Raw genomic sequence first — 15,658 nt, forward strand, 5'->3', positions numbered from 1 at the left:
CCCCTTGGCTGGGCATCTCCCCACACCTGCTCCTCAACCTGGACCTCCCCTCCCCACGGGATCGAGTCCTCGCATGGGATCAAGCGACTGATGTTGGTGGAGCGGTAAAAAAGAGCAAACAAAGGGAATGACAAGCCACGGTATCCGACTTCCTCTCGCTGACCCCAGAGCACGCGGGGGAGGCCTGCGGTGGGGAGGGCTGGTGCGCCGCCACACGCCAGTCTTTCCTGGGAAGCTCTGTACGTGCAGAGCCCTCATCTGCGTCCAGGTTCCACGCGTCTCCTCCCACGGAGGCCCCAAGTGGGAGCCCCACGAGCTCGCACGGGCAGGTGACGAGGACACCCACGCAGCACAGCGGCTGCACCTGCTCTGAGCGCTGCCCCGATCCGTCCTCTCTGGAGACCATTTCCAAGCTCACACAGGCCTCTCTGCAGGCTAGCCCACCCCCGACGGCCCTGACGCAGGCTGGGCCTGGAAGATTATTTCCATTTTGTGGATGGGAGACATGGAGGCCGAGGGAGGGGAAGTGACCTGCCTAAGGTCACACAGTGCCTCTCTGGCAGACCTCAGCCCAGGACTCCAGACCCCAGCATTCTTTCAGTGCATGGAGAAGTCCGGGAGACGACATCGGACTTCTCCGCTGAGAACACATGTGGGGACAGCGACAGACAGGGCCCTGCTGAACAGCACATGTCCTCATACACCGTCGAACTGGCCCCTCTGTGCCCCTCTGAGGCGCAGAGAAGGGAAAGGGCCACCCCGTTTCCCCTACCCGCCCAGGTCATGCAGCAAGACTGTGCTGGGACAGGACCCACGTCCCAGACTTGCAGTCGAGCACGCCGCCTGCTGGTCCCTGCTGCTCGCACGTCTCTGTGAGCAGGACGCCGGAGCTCACAGAGAAGCTGCCTGCAGGGAGTGACACAGTACAGCTGGGCCCTCTCCTCCAGACATTCCCGGGATACCAAGAAAGCCCCTTCCCCACCAAGAGGATGCCAGCCCCCGAGGCAAGCCAGCACCGGAACCAGAAGCATGGCGGAAAGAGGCAGGGCGCTCGGCAGCAGCCCCTCTCCAAAACAAAGGAAATGTGGAGATGCAGATGTCACCTGGGTGAGCCCTGGCAATGAAACCCTCCTTCCTCTGACCCTCCTGCCTAACAGCGGGCTGCCCGACCCCTAACCTCGGCCTGTGCTCACATCACCTTCTGGGGCTGGGGCACGGGGTAGGGGACTTCATCGGGGCGGGGGAGGGACAGGGCAAAGCAGGAGCCCTACATACCTGTAGTGCCTCTGTGTCCAGGGATTTCCTCTTTAACTCCAGCTGTGTCAGCTGCAATAACTCAGTTTCTATTAACTTAATCTAAACAGAAGACGAGACAGTTTTTTTTTTTTTTTTTTTAAATTCACATTAACCACAGTTCAACTCTGTGCTGTAGCTCTCTGATGGGAAAGTGGGGTCTAAGAATCTTTTCTGGGGAGCTCTGGGATGTAGGAGACCTGTGTGCCTCAAGACACTCATCAGTGGGGGTTTAACAAGAGTTAGTTTTGTCATGGCCCTGAGCGCTTTGGGGTGGGGGGTGGATACGCTTGTCCCGGTCAGGGCCTGTCCCAGAGTGGGCGCCGAATAGAGGTTTGTGGAATGACGAAGGGCCTTTTCATCGAGGGTCAGGCCGGAGTGAAGAACAGACAGGGCCTTCTTCTCGAGCCTCTTAAGGGGCCCGCTTCTCTTGCTTCCTCTACATAGCTGTCACAGAGGAGAGCAGAGGGTAATGGAAGTGACCGAACAGTAATGACAGGAGCACTAGCTGGTATTTATTGAGCATCCTGGGGGCTAGGCCTGTGTGGGCACTTCAACTGCATCGGTTCATCAGTTTCCTCTGGCTTTCAGGAGGTGTCACTGCCTCCATTTTACAGGCGAGGAAACTGAGGCTGCTCAGAGAGGTAAAGCAACCTGCCCAAGGACACGGAGCAGGTAAGTGGGGGGCCCTTTCTCTGGGATGTCCCCACTTGGGGTCTGAAGAGGACTAGCTGGCCTGGGGGGTCAGAACCACCCATAGTGAGAATGTCCAGGGGTCACTGCACCCTTAGGACGCAACAGGGGGCTTTTAGCTCTGGGGGTTGGAGCCCACGGCCGGTGTCTACCCTGTGCCTACGACCTTTGATCCTTGTCCCTAAGTTCCTATATCCCCACCAACCCCTGGTCAGAGGAATGAGCTTCATGTCCGGCTATGTAGGATAGAAATTAAAGAGGGAAATAAAATGGTAAGTCGGTTTTGGCCATAAATAAATAAATAAATAAATAAAAATTAAAAAATAAAAATAAAAAAACATGCAAAATGTGAAATTCAAAGTATGCTGAGTACGATGTGATGAGCGTTCCCATAGCCTGAAAGCTCACTCCACCTCCAGCAGCCCGCCCTACCTTGCCCGGGAAGGCCAAGCGGGTCCTGTACAGCCCCACTCCACGGAGGTGGCAGGGAGGCCATAGTGGTGGGGCCGCCCAAGGCCGGGCCACAGGTCAGCGGCGGGGCCCAGACGAGAACGTGTCCCTCCCCGCCAGGCCCAGGTCACTCCTCAGCTGACCTCAGGCCTGTGCTGACCCCTCAGGTAGGGGATCCAATCTGCCCCGGCTCCCCAGTATGAGGTGATGGGGACGCTGGGGCTTGAGCCGCTGCTCTCCTCCAGTGAGGGGTCTGCCTGCGGCCTGGTCAGCGGTCAGCGGTCAGCACAGAGGCTGCCCCGAGGCTGAGAGCTGGAGCTGCCCCTCCCCTCAGCCCCGAAGCGTGAGAACCGTGCAGGTCACACTTGCCAGGCACTTACAGTGCTGCCTCGACGCACCTGGCCGCAGCCCCTGACCTGGGCTCTGGGAGGTTCTGAGGGGAGACTCTGAGCTGGCAAGTGAAGGAGCCAGGATGCACGCTTCACGCGGCCTGTCCAGACACCTCTGCGTGTCTGCGAGTTGACAGGACAGGCGTGGGTGGGGGGCCCTGAGCCCCACACTGACCTGGTTCCTGATCTGCCGATGCATCAGGTCTTTCTTCACCTGGAGAGCCTCAAACGCGGCCTTCTGCATGGCGCTCTGCAACAGAGATCACGGCTGCTCAGCAGGGGCTGGGCGGTCGCGTGCTCCCAGTGGGCCAGCTAAGCCAGCAGGGGAGAAGACAGGGGCTGCCGGGCGGGCGTGGAAGTGAGAAGTGCAAGGTCCTGCAGCGCTCCTCCTCCAAGGTGTGACCGCTTCTCCCCTGCCCTTTCAGCCCTTACCGCTGAGCCCCTCACAGCCTGGGGCGTGGACGCCTGCCAGGAAAGGGGGTGTGGGGGGGTACAGTCTCTAGATTTCGGTGTCCAGAAAATCACCGCCTGGAGGCCTCTCCCTGCCCCAGTCTTCCTGATTGTTTGTACTAAACTCACTAAGCATCTCGGGTCTTACCCTCCATCTAGGACGGGGCTCCCTGTGGAGTTCTGATGCTCTGCCCCACCTGTACCCCCGCCCTCACACCCTGGGCCAGGGCTCACCTCCTGCAGGATCTGGCTGATGGCTTTGTTCTGATCCATCTGCTGCCATGACAGAATCTGCTGGAACCGCTCGTCCATTTCAGCCATGCTGCCAGAAAGACGTCAAATTCATTCACTCTCTCAACATTTGCTGAGCACCTACTATGTGCCAGGTGCCTTGGAGGAGATCGAGGTAAACCATTAATTCATTTGGCAATAATTATGGAGTGCCTTCTGGGGGCCATGTCCCAGGCTGGGGGGCAGACGAGGCATCTGTCTGATTCCCATGGCTCTGGAAGGAAGGTGATAGAGTCTGTATCTCGAGAACTGGAAGAGATAATCTCCGGGTCGTCCAACACCCCTCCAGTAGGACGTGACCTCCTAGGCACACCACTTGGGCCTTGAGAAAGCCGCCTTCCCCGGGCGCCGACTGCTGAGCCCCCTGCCCCAGCGGGTCTGGCCCTGGCCGTGGATCTGCTCTCCGCCCGCTAGAACGAGTCTAGTGATTTTGGCACAAAAATCCAAACCCTACAGCCTTGCCTATGTCCCTACTTTGGTACAATCGTGGTTTTGAGTCTGTTTCATAATAACAGTTGTTTTTATTGAACCCTTATGTGGCAGACATTATGCCCATTTAGGCTCATTAAGTCCTTTAGAAACTGTAGGAGTCGGTGACTTTTCCCCACATTTGAGGCTCAGGGAGGGGAAGTAACTCGCCCAAGACTTCACAGTTACCGACAGAAGACGTGCCTGTGCTAAGCACAATGTCACATCACCAGGAAAGGAGGGAGGAAGCCCTGCCCCTGAGGACACAGGGGACGCTGACCGCTGTGCCACCTCAGTGGGAAGATAAACACGAAGGCAGCCAGGGCTGTGGCCTGTCCCCGTCTGGGGCTTCTGAGCACCTACTGGGCTTTTGTCACTTGGCTCTGCCAGACCCCTGTGGCTCCTTCAACAGACAACCCACGGTGTCGCCGTGCACCTGGGGAGCCAGACGCAGAGTGGCCATCGGCATGAGGGCAACCCTGCCACGTCCCCTCCAGGGCACCCTGCTCCCAACCTGCGGAGAGTCTCGGAGATGACAAGTGCTCCATGGTCAGGAGCACACCCCACTCTGCCACCTGCCAGCCGTGTTTCCTTGGGTGTGTCACACCATCTGAGTCTGAGCTGTGACTGTAAAATGGGGCTGATCCCGAAACACCCCTCGGAGGCTCACCAAGCTAACACGCAGCATTTAGCCGAGTGACCGGCACACGGGCAGTGCATGAGAAGCGGTGGAGATTACGGGTGACCCTGGGAGACGGTGCAGGTTTGGTTCCGGGACCCCCCAGTAAAGCGAATACTGCAAGCGAATCACACGGATTTTTTGGGTTTCCCCTTCATGTAAAAATTGTGTTGACACGGCACCATGGTCTATCGAATGTATAATAGTACTAAGTCTAAAAAGCGTACATAGCTGATTTAAAAATCCTTTATTGCTAGAAAATGCTAACCATCATTTGCGCCTGTTGGAAAAAAGGCACCGATAGACTTGCTTGACACATGGCTGCTGCGAACCTTTAATTCGTAAGAAACACAGTATCTGCAAAGTGTGATAAAGCTAAGCGCCATAAAATGAGGTACTATTACTTTATCACAGCCAAAATAGAATCGTGGGGTTCAGAGAGAAAAGTCACGATGACCAGTTACTGCTCGCCCCTGACAGCATGGCCAAGGCTGGGGTGGCCGAGGGCAGGGGACTTCCTGGGCCCCGAGCCGGCTCCCCCAACTCCCTTCCTCAGGAAGCCTCTCCTTACCTTACCTGGAACAGGCCTGCTGGACCAAGCTCTGCCTCTGAGACTCGTAGGCCATCTGGATGAACCGGTTCTTGCAGCTCTCCGTCAGCATCTGCTGCATGGCGGCTGCGGAAACACGGGAGCAGGGGCTGAGAGAGGGGTGGCCACGTCTGGGGTGGCCGCAGGGGGCTGACCCGGGCACTCACCTGACGGTCACCCTGAAAAAAAATCGTTTTTTTTTTTTTTTTTAACTATAGAAGTAACTCAAGCTTGAAAGATTGACTCGTGGTAAAACACTGAACACCACGCACGAAATCTTCTACAATATTGTCACCCAGAGAAATTACTACATTTTAATATGCCTATTTTTCTAGTCAAATGTTAATGCACATTTATCAATTAAAAAAACAACAAAATTGAAAGTAGAGAATTGAATAGTTATGCATACGCTCATGTTCATAGCAGCATTACTCACAGTGGCCAAAGGGTGGGAACAACCCAAGTGCCCACTGACAAGTGAATGGGTAAACAAAATGTGGAATATCCACACAACGGAATGTTATTCAGCCTTACAAAGGAAGGAAACTCAGAGAGAAGCTACAACATGAAGGAAACTTGAGGACGTAAGTGAAGGAAGCCAGTCACAAATGACAAATACTGCATGACCCCACGTACACGGGTCCCTCGCGTGGCTGGAGTCAGAGAGACAGAGAGTAGAGTGGTGGGTGCCGGGGGCCGGGGGAGCGAAAAGGATGAGCTCGTTTGATGGGTACAGAGTTGCAGTTTTGCGAGATGAAACGAGTTCTGGAGGTCGGGGTCGGGGAAGTGGTGATGGTCACACAGCAGTGTACTTGATGCCACAGTGGTTAAAAGTGGTTAAAATGGTAAATTTTATGTCACATAAATTTCGTCACAATAAAAAATTAAACTGTTATCTAAACATACCACTTCTTACTTTTTATGAACATGTCCTGGCCCGAGGGGTAACAGTCAGTGCCCTCTACGGGTGACCGACAGGGACAGAGCTCTGCACCCTCCAGCCAGCCGAGCTCTGTTCCCAGGACCCCTCGTCACGCCCTCCTCTGCCCCGCGTCCCCACGCTGAGACTCACAGGCAATCTCGCGTCTCCGCAGGTTCTCTGTCTCCTCCTGGGTTATGGACATCAGCTGTTCCATTCTTATTCTAGAACAACAACCCGTCCATTTATTCAGCAAACCTAACATTTCCAAGCGGGAATCCCGCCAGGTGAACACCGCTTCCTTCAGGAAGTCCTCCCTGATGTGCCCACCCAGACGAGCTCGCGCTGCATCCTGCGCCCCGCCAGGGCCCTGCCTACCCTCAGCCTTGCGGTTACAGTTTCTTGCATAAAAAGATGAACATTCCTTTAGAAAAATGGGCAAAGGAAGCAAACAGCCATTTCGCTGATACTTAAATACAAGTGACTTATAAATGTGTGGGAGGATGCTTAATGTCATCAATTAAAAAAAGTAAAATATTTTTTTCATCTATCGCATCGGTTGATATCAAGAAAATTGATAACCACTGATGATAGCGATGAAGGGGGTGAAGTGGGCGCTTTCGCATACTGGTGCGAGGAGTGTAAACTGGCAATGTGTCTTTGGGAGGCGATTTGGCAATAACTATCAAACGTCCTTTGACTGCGTCCTTCAGAAACATTAGCATAATGCACACGGGTGTGTTTGGAAGACGGTCACTGCAACAGCGTTTGTAATTGTGAAAAACTGGAAACAACTAAACGTCCGTGAGCGGAGGGCTGATAAAATAAATTATGACATAATCATGTAATGGAATACTCTATAGCTATTACAAATAATGATGCTTTTGGCATGGAAATACATGCACGATAATAAATGAAAATAGAGAGTAATTGCATGTACGTACGCGCATGCTGTTTGTATGCATTTTTAACCCCACACTAAACTGGTAATGACAGCTCGGAAAGACGACCCTTTGATTTCTGCAGGGTCTGACTTTGCTGGCAGAAGCACGTACCATCTGGCCACCCGTGCCTTCTGGCCAGGACCACAGGCTGCTCAAGGGAAGGCCGCATACGGGGTGCTGCTCGGCCCAGGCCTCGGCCAGGCCCAGCACCGAAAGGGCGCTTGGTCAGTATGTGCTGAGTAAATGAGCCACTGGCCACTACTCAGCTGGGCTTTGACCACCCCAGGCTACCGCAGCGCCGCTGTGAAGTGGGCGGGATGATGGGCCGCCCTGCCCCCCGGCGGGAGTGCCCCGTGGGCGGTCTTCTCTGGCGCTGAGGGGTCCTGAAGGCGGGTCACTAGGATAGCAGCAAAGTCCCTTCTGCTATTTTGGGATCCCAGAGAACCAGAAGGGACCCCGTGAACACCTCAGGAAGTGTGTTTGTGGGGGGCGTTTGTGCTTCCCAGCTGTCATCTTTTCTAATTACTGAACTGGTGCATCTCAATGCAGTAGACTCAGAAAATACAGAAAACGCATAGGGAAAATCCAAATACCAGGACCTCTAATCCCACCTCTCAAAGTTATTCAGTGCAAACCATCGAGGGCGAGCCCTTTCGTCATCTGAGCACAGAAACAGAGAGAGTGTCTTCAAGAAACGACAGACTGACTGTAGGCCCCGCCTTTCCACTTAGCAATATATCGTGTTTCCTTTATTAAGGAATATTCTCCTACAAGACTGGCTACAGATTATCCTTTGGTATATAACTTATACAAAAAAAAATTTCCCCCCAGAAACGCAGAATTTTTTCTAATTTTTTTTTTTTATACTAGGAATATAGTTGGACATTATACATATGTTTTCATTCAGGCCTGAATTTTTCTCAGGGGTGAACATGTGTTTTAACAAACTTGCAGACAGCGATTCTCAATCCGGCGTTCCCCAATGAGGTGACTCTCCTTACAGCTTTGGGAAAGCTTCCTGGCATAACCCCCGGGAATCACGACGTCCTCTCCCCAGGGGGAGGGCCGTGCTGAGAAAGCGCTGCAGCCGAACGCTCACCTTTCATTTTCCAGCGACTTCAAAATCTCAGAAGTCTTCTTTTGCCTGTGGAGAAAGCCGTGAAAGGTCCCCGCGGTGGTCACCGGCAGGCCTGTTTCCGGCAGCACCGCCGTCCCCCACCCGCGCTGGCTGCGTAGCGGGGGCTTAATGACTGCGCTGGGGCCTCTTAGTCCCACCACCGAGGGGCTCGAGGTCCTCCGGCCAGTTACTCAACTGCTCCAAGCCCCAGCGCCTCGTCTGCGACGTGGAAACAACGGTAGTAATAAAAACCTCGTGCAAATTTGTGCAGAGCGAGTGAGAAAATGCAAAGTGCACAGCACGTAAGCAGCGCCTGGCAAAGGGCGGCCTTCCCGGGCGCCCTCGGCGGTGGCCGAACGCGGGGCCGCACACGCAGGCCCCGTGCGACTGCCGGACGGGCAAAGGGCGGCCTTCCCGGACGCCCCCGGTGGTGGCCGAACGCGGGGCCGCACACGCAGGCCCCGTGCGACTGCCGGACGGGCAAAGGGCGGCCTTCACGGACGCCCCCGGCGGTGGCCAAACGCGGGGCCGCACACGCAGGCCCCGTGCGACTGCTGGACGGCGCAGGGGCAAGCCCAAAGCAACGGGGGATGTGGCGAAAGCACTTCTGGTCTTTCCACAACGGACCGCAACTCGACTTTGTCCGGCTTCCTGAGAGCTCCGTCTGGCCCCCTTTCTCCCAAGTCCCGTTGAGATCTGCTCCCTGCAGCTCCCGCCTGGGCTGGGCCTCGCTGAGGTCCACCTCCCCACCCCGTGAACGGCTGACCTCAGGCCCAGATCAGTCTTCTCTTTTAAGCTGGTGCACATTGCAGCACCAGGACTGGATCCCAGGGGTGGAAACCTTGGGCAGGAGCAGGAGGGGAGGCGCCAGCCGGGGCTGACGGTGGGAGGCAAACCCCGCCCAGGGGGCTGGGGGATGGGCGCCTGACCTCTGATTGTCCTGTAGGAGTTTCTGGATCCGGTTGGAGATGTTCTGCTCTGTCTGCTTCAGCTGCTCCTGCAGCCGCTGCCGGTCCTCTTCAAGGTGACGTTGGCGCTCGCTCAGGCCCTGCTCCAGCCGTGACTGCTCCTGCACAGGGCAGGCGGCGGCCCTGAGAAGCTGGGCCCCCTTGGACACCGCAGGGCAGCGAGGGGCCCTGGACTGGTGCTAGGAGAGCAGCTTTCCCGTCCCCATCCTGCCAGCCCTTTCTGAGTGACCTTGGGCCAGGGCCTCCCCTCGCGGGGCTCAGGGCACCCACGGGAATGCGAGGAGGCTGGACTAGGTGATCTGTACCAGCCCCCAGGCCTTGGGGGATGGAAGTGAGACGGCTCACTCCCACCGTCTTCCCACATCACCGGGACCTGGGCTGGCGCCAGGAGGCCCTGGCAGGGGTGCTGACCCCACCTGGCCGCCCACGAACCTCCTTGACTGTCTGAAGGATCTCGTCCTTCTGACTGCTGCTCTGCTGAAGGAGCTGGGCGTGCTCTCGCTGCCCGAGCTCTAGGCGCCGTTCAAACTCGAGTTTCTCTAGCATCTTCTGTTCCTGCAAGAATGTAGATTCCGGTGACTAATAGCACAGGCTCTGCGAACATTAGGACATGGAGCAGGGGGAGGCCACCCCACAACTCTGAACGGTGCAGGCTGCGGATCTTAAGGCTGAGCAACACCCTCAGGGCCCCCTGGACAAAAACGGCTGTCCGCTGGTGGAAGCTGGCGGTTTGGAGCCTGGGGTTGGGCTCGACCTCTCTGAGCCTGGGTCTTCTCAGCTGTCAAGTGGCAATACTCCACCCGCACCGAGGCGGTGGGAGGAGGTGCTGAGGCCGGGTATGTAAGAGAAAAGCATTGCTCTCCCCTCTAACTTAGAGGCAGGAAGGACTCCTGTCCTTGAGTCTTTGGTAAGTTGAGATCTTTAATGAGAAGAAAAGTGACAGAGAACAAATGGCATTTTCTTACCTTCCTCTTCTCGTAGTCTGCGAACCTATTCTGGGGAGAAAAAGACAGCGGTCAAAGAGGGCGGGCAGCCTGACCCCATTCAGACTCCCAGGCCCACCCCACAGAGCGGTGTCGGATTGGCGGGGGGGTGAGGATGAGGGGGTGGGAGTTCGACAAAGGGTTGCAGATGGTTCTGGTGGACACCGGGGTTGAGAACCACGGGGCTGGGCACACTGTAAGGAGGTCTCCAACAGCCCCGGGGACGCAGCACTGAGAAGGCGTGGCGCTCCGAAGAGGAGACCAAGAAATGGGGTATCTGCTTCCCGTGTATGCCTGCACGACACCCCTGCAGGACCCGGCTGTCGCCCACCAAAAGACCTCTCAGTGCACGAGGGAGTCTGCATAAATTCCTGCAGAATTGTTCCAAAGAGTGAAAACACTGGAAATAAATGTCCACCAACAGGTGATTAATAAGTCACAGTGCGTCCACACAGTGAAATGTTATACAACTGCCAAAGTAATGGGGTGAATGTGGGTGTAGCTACAGGAAAAGATGTCAGCCATCTTTCACCCCATGTGTAGTCCGATTCCACTCTTGTAAAAACAACATCAACGAAACCCTATACTGAGTTCTGTAGTTGTTGAGACGAAAGTCAGGAAGGAGGTTTGCTAACCAGTTCATGATGATTACCTCTAGGGCACGGGTCCCCAACCCTCGGGCTGCAGACCGGTACCAGTCTGTGGCCTGTTAGGGACAGGGCCGCACAGCAGGAGGTGAGTGGCAGGTGAGCGAGTGGTGCTTCATCTGTATCTGCAGCCGCTCCCCAGTGCTAGCATCACCGCCTCAGCTCCACCTCAGATCATGAGGCATTAGATTCTCATAGGAGCACGGGTCCCTGGTGCCGAAAGGTTGGGAACCGCTGCTCTAGGGGGTGGACTACAGGGTCAGGGGTGACATCCACTTATGGTGTATATTTCTATATGTTTAGATTTATAACAAGGAGCATGAATTATTTCTGTAGTTAAACATCAGCACACACGCATACACACACATTTTTAGTGGCCTTTAGATTTAGTTCTCTAGCTCTGAGACCAGGACCAGTCTCTGTCTAAACTGTAGAAGCAGCATCCTATAAGAAAATAGGATTTTTCCTATCCTGAGGTAGGAGTAAGATTTTTAAAATTAATCTTTATAACGATTTTTATTATCTGTATAATCAGATCTTATACAGATGATATTTGAATATATTCTCCTGTGGAAAAGTAAAACATGACATATGAAACTAAAGTACCCACCGATCACGCCCGGGCCTAATCCTGGTTCCCCCCGACCCCACATGTAACTATCATTATCAGACCCAGGTCCATGCATCTACCTACATATACTTTATGCCTCTGGAAAAATATATATGCAGGCATACATCGTTTGCCTGCATATATATTTCGTTTCATTATGCTTCGTATGTTTTCATCAACATCAAGGCAAGACCGTCCACCAGCAAAAAGGTTATGACTTGCTGAAGGCTCAGATGATTTTTTTAGCAATGAAGTATTTTTAAATAAAGGCACATACATTGTCTTTTAGACATAACGCTATTGCGCACTTAATAGATGACAGCACAGTGTAAACATAACTTTTATGCGCACTGGGAAACCAAAAAAGTCACGTGACTCGCTTTACCGTGATACGCACTGTGCTGCGGTGGTTTGGAACTGTGTCTGCGTGTAACGGGGACCCGGGCCTGTTGCTGGTGCTGACATGTGTGCCTGACTTCTTCAGTATTTGCTGAGGGACAACCACGAACAGTAGGGACGCGAGCCCCTTCTGACGAAGCTCCATCCAGCAGAGCAGACCGACATTGGAACAATCAAAGCCCATGTGATCCTTTATTTGACGTAGAGCCGTGACCAGCGCTCCCAAGGAAGCATACAGGGTGCTCTGAGAACACGCAACGGGAGACCTGACCTGGGCTGGTGTGTCGGGGAAGGCTTTCTTGGAGGACGTGATGTTTAAACAGAACTGAAGGATGGAACTGAGTTAGTGGGAGAAGGTGAGTGGGGAGAGTTCCAGACGGAGGGAACCGCATATTGTAAGGCCCCAGGGAGTCAGGGAACAGGGAGGAGCCTGGAGCAACTGATGCTCGGTGAGCTAGCGGGCTGAGGCGGCCATAGGCCTCGTGAAAGCATACGTGCACATGGGTCTGGATGGAGGGGAACTTCTAGTTTGATGGAGGAGTCCAGCAGCTGCAGCTCTGAACATCGCCCACCAGTGCCCAGGGCTTCCCGCACACACACCATCCATTCCATGTGCTGGCAGGTGCACCTTACCTGCCACTCTACCTCCTCCCTGGAGAACCTGTCTGTGGGCCCATCGGGGCTGTCCTGGGAGGTCTCGGCTCCATCTTGCTCCAGGACTGGCAGCAGGTACTGAGAAGGGGGGTAGTATTCCAGCCCTGACTCTGCAAGAGACAACACAAGCTGACCAAGAGGAAGGAGACAGGCCAGGTACCCGGAGCCACCAGTTCCTGCCTCCCCTGCCTTCCTCTTTCTTCCCTAGAATCTTGTCCCAACTTACCTCAGTCCACTGTTCCCTTGCCCTAGACAGGGCCCTTGTGTTATTCATGTCCTAAGGCCTTGGCCTGGGATACGGCCAGTGCTCAGTAAGCTGAGTGAATAAATAGGAATACCACCTGCCTCTTTACCATCCAAGTGAGAATGAAGTAATAAAAAAAGCCTGAGATTAGTAGAGAAGGCCGGGTCCCAGCCTTACCCATAATTCTGCGTGCGTGTGAGACCTTGGGCAAGATGCTAGGCCTCCCAAGCCACTGCTACCTGCCCTGGAGGAAAACTCGCACTGTGCCAGACCAGTGGGTTACAGTGCTCATATCGGTGGCAAACTGGGAATAACCTCCAGGTCCACAGCAAGGGGATGGCTACACAAGCAACGGCTCCACCACGCAAAGTACTACATGGCAGTTAAAAATGAGGCCGATCCATACGCTGAGACAGGGAAAGGTCCAAGACCCACTCTGGAGTGAAAAGAGCAAGGCGCAGAACCACATACTATATCTTTTGTGAGTTTTTTCCTTTTGTTTTTAAAAGAGCGAAACTAAAAAGTTCACATGTATACCTGCTACAGTTTAAATACATCGAAGGATTATTTCTTGAGCTCTGTGGTAGAATCACCTGTTGCTCAAAGCCTAGTCCAGCAGACGCATGGCCTGCTGATCTGTTATGGAGTGTGTAACTTTTTTAACTGCAGTATGACGTACACACAGAAAAGAGCACAAAGTCTTCACGCACAGCTCGATGAATGTTTATAAATGCACACGCCCTGATAAGCAGGAATTAGTGCTGCTCAGAGTTCACGTGCTGACCGATCCAAGTGCATGTTCCTGTGTCTGACTTCTCTCAGCCCACGCGGGGTCTGGGGGGTTCACGCAGGTTGCTGCTGTAGCAGCTGCTGGTTCTCGATTGTCCACTCTACTGCCGACAGACACGGGATTGTCTTCAGTCTGGGCTATTACAGATGGCGCTGCTATGGGCTTTTCTGTACTTGGCCTTTGTCATATGTTCATTTGAATGTTCAGCTTGAGTAGATACTGACAATCGTTTTCTGAAGATTTGCACTCCACCTGCAGGGTATGGGAGCTCCTGCTGCTCCATGTCTTTGCTAATTCTTGGTATGGACGGATTAATTTTGGCCATTTTAGTGAAGGTGTTAGGGTTTAAGTATCTCTTCGCAGTTTTAATTTGCATTTTCCTGTTGACTAAAATGAAGTGGAGCACTTCTCCAGATACTATGGGTCACCTGGCTATTCTCTCTTATAAAATTCCTATTCTTGTCTCTTGATGATGCATTTTCCTTATTGCCCTCCAGTTCTAACTTCCAGAAATGAGTCCTTTGTTGGGTATGTATGCATTGTGAATATCATCTCCAACTTCACGACTTTCCTTTCCTTTCCCTAAATGGTGCCTTTTGAAGAAGTTTTTTTTTATTTTAATGAAATCTAATTTATCAATATTTTATGGTTAGTGTTGCCTCTGTCCTATTTAAGGAAGAAGTTAAAGCTCTCCTCTCCCATATGGACATCTAATTGATCCAGAATCATTTATTGAAAAGACCCTTGCTTTCTCATTGCTTTGCAATGGCACCTTTGTCATAAACCAGATGACCACATACACATGAGTCTTAGGTGTGACCTGAAAGTTCCACAGGTGACAGGAGCCGTTAAGAATGCCCGGCCTGACAGGGGGTAACTGGGTACAGGCACACCTCATTTCAGTGCACCCCACTTCATTGTGCTTCACAGATGTTACGGCTTTTTTTTTTTTTTTTCACAAATTGCAAGTAAGACCCTCCACCAGCAAAAAGATTACGACCTGCTTTACTGCAGCGGTCTGGAAGGGAACCCCAATACCGCCGGGGGATGTCTGTCTGCTGCTCCTCCCTCCTGGCACCCAGACCAGGGGCGGCCCTGGGGCTTAGCAACTTCTGCTGCACTGCCACCCACTGCGGTGTCTCTCCTGGATGACCCCGGTGACCTCCTAACTGGCCCCCCTACTCTTGCCTCCTTCAATCCCTTCTTCCTATATCTGGAGTGCTCTTTGTAAAAAGGAAGCGTGATCAATTTCCTCTCCTGTGTGATGGGGCCTGGGGGCACCTCCTTCTGCCAGGAACATCCTTTCTCTCTCGTCTAAGTGCTAATCACCCCTCAGGTTTCCCCGAGTCACTTTCTCAGACAGACCTACCCTGAAGCACTTAAATCTGATGCCCCTCTATACTCTTGTAAACACAACCAGTGATCATGTTCCCTTGTGAGATGATCTGTTTGGCCTCCTTGGTCTGCCGTTGCCCCAGCCTGGGCTGGTACGGGGCAGCCGTTGGGGCGACGAGTGCTCACGGGGCCAAGGAGACAGGCTGCCTGGCTTTACCTTTGCAGAGGAACTGCTGAATGGCCTCAGGGCCGGCGCTGCACACCTCCTGCGGTGGGTAGACCATGGATGAGGCGTCGAGGCACAGAGTCTGCAGACACAAGGGGACCCCTCTTTACGCATGTCATCCACTTCACTGCTCACCACAATCAAAACCGCCTGGTTTAGTTATTGTGTTTACTGTCGCCTCTGCCTGGCAGGGAAAATTCACATATCTGTCCCTTCTGCGCCCCAGCCCCTAGAACAGTGACTAGCACGCGGCGAGCACTCGATTAATGTATTTGGATAAATACATGAATGAGTGACAAAAGGGAAGTTATACGGCAGCATGGAGAATAAGATTCTATTTTTGTAAAAAAAAAAAATACTCATATACTCTCGGATTAGTATATTTATAGAAAAAAAATTGGAGCAATAAATATCAGACTCGGTGTTTTCCTATAAGGGTAGGTTGTAGAGTATGTCCTACGCGAAATATTTTTTAATATTGGTATTTTTTAACAATATGCAATATGACTCTTTAAAACAA

The 15,658-nt window shown here is 53.3% G+C and overlaps 1 protein-coding gene across 5 annotated transcripts in view; it reads right to left on the reverse strand.

Moving 5' to 3' along the window:
• The window catches only part of LRSAM1 (leucine rich repeat and sterile alpha motif containing 1), a 35,733-nt gene that overhangs the window by 8,579 nt on the left and 11,496 nt on the right, over positions 1 to 15,658 (reverse strand). For 3 of the 5 annotated variants that reach the window (XM_036238581.1, XM_016163707.2, XM_036238580.1), the window contains 11 exons: positions 15,130 to 15,220; positions 12,523 to 12,653; positions 10,216 to 10,245; positions 9,683 to 9,805; positions 9,212 to 9,351; positions 8,265 to 8,309; positions 6,375 to 6,445; positions 5,290 to 5,389; positions 3,510 to 3,597; positions 3,001 to 3,075; positions 1,276 to 1,356 (listed from right to left, as the gene is read on the reverse strand). In XM_036238581.1, the coding sequence (XP_036094474.1) occupies positions 1,276 to 1,356; positions 3,001 to 3,075; positions 3,510 to 3,597; positions 5,290 to 5,389; positions 6,375 to 6,445; positions 8,265 to 8,309; positions 9,212 to 9,351; positions 9,683 to 9,805; positions 10,216 to 10,245; positions 12,523 to 12,653; positions 15,130 to 15,220 (975 nt within the window). The remainder of the gene's footprint in view (positions 1 to 1,275; positions 1,357 to 3,000; positions 3,076 to 3,509; positions 3,598 to 5,289; positions 5,390 to 6,374; positions 6,446 to 8,264; positions 8,310 to 9,211; positions 9,352 to 9,682; positions 9,806 to 10,215; positions 10,246 to 12,522; positions 12,654 to 15,129; positions 15,221 to 15,658) is intronic. The other 2 variants (XM_036238582.1, XM_016163709.2) reach the window with 2 other exon arrangements.

The sequence above is a fragment of the Rousettus aegyptiacus genome, unplaced genomic scaffold (assembly GCF_014176215.1).
Source record: "Rousettus aegyptiacus isolate mRouAeg1 unplaced genomic scaffold, mRouAeg1.p scaffold_m13_p_3, whole genome shotgun sequence".
NCBI lineage: Eukaryota > Metazoa > Chordata > Mammalia > Chiroptera > Pteropodidae > Rousettus > Rousettus aegyptiacus.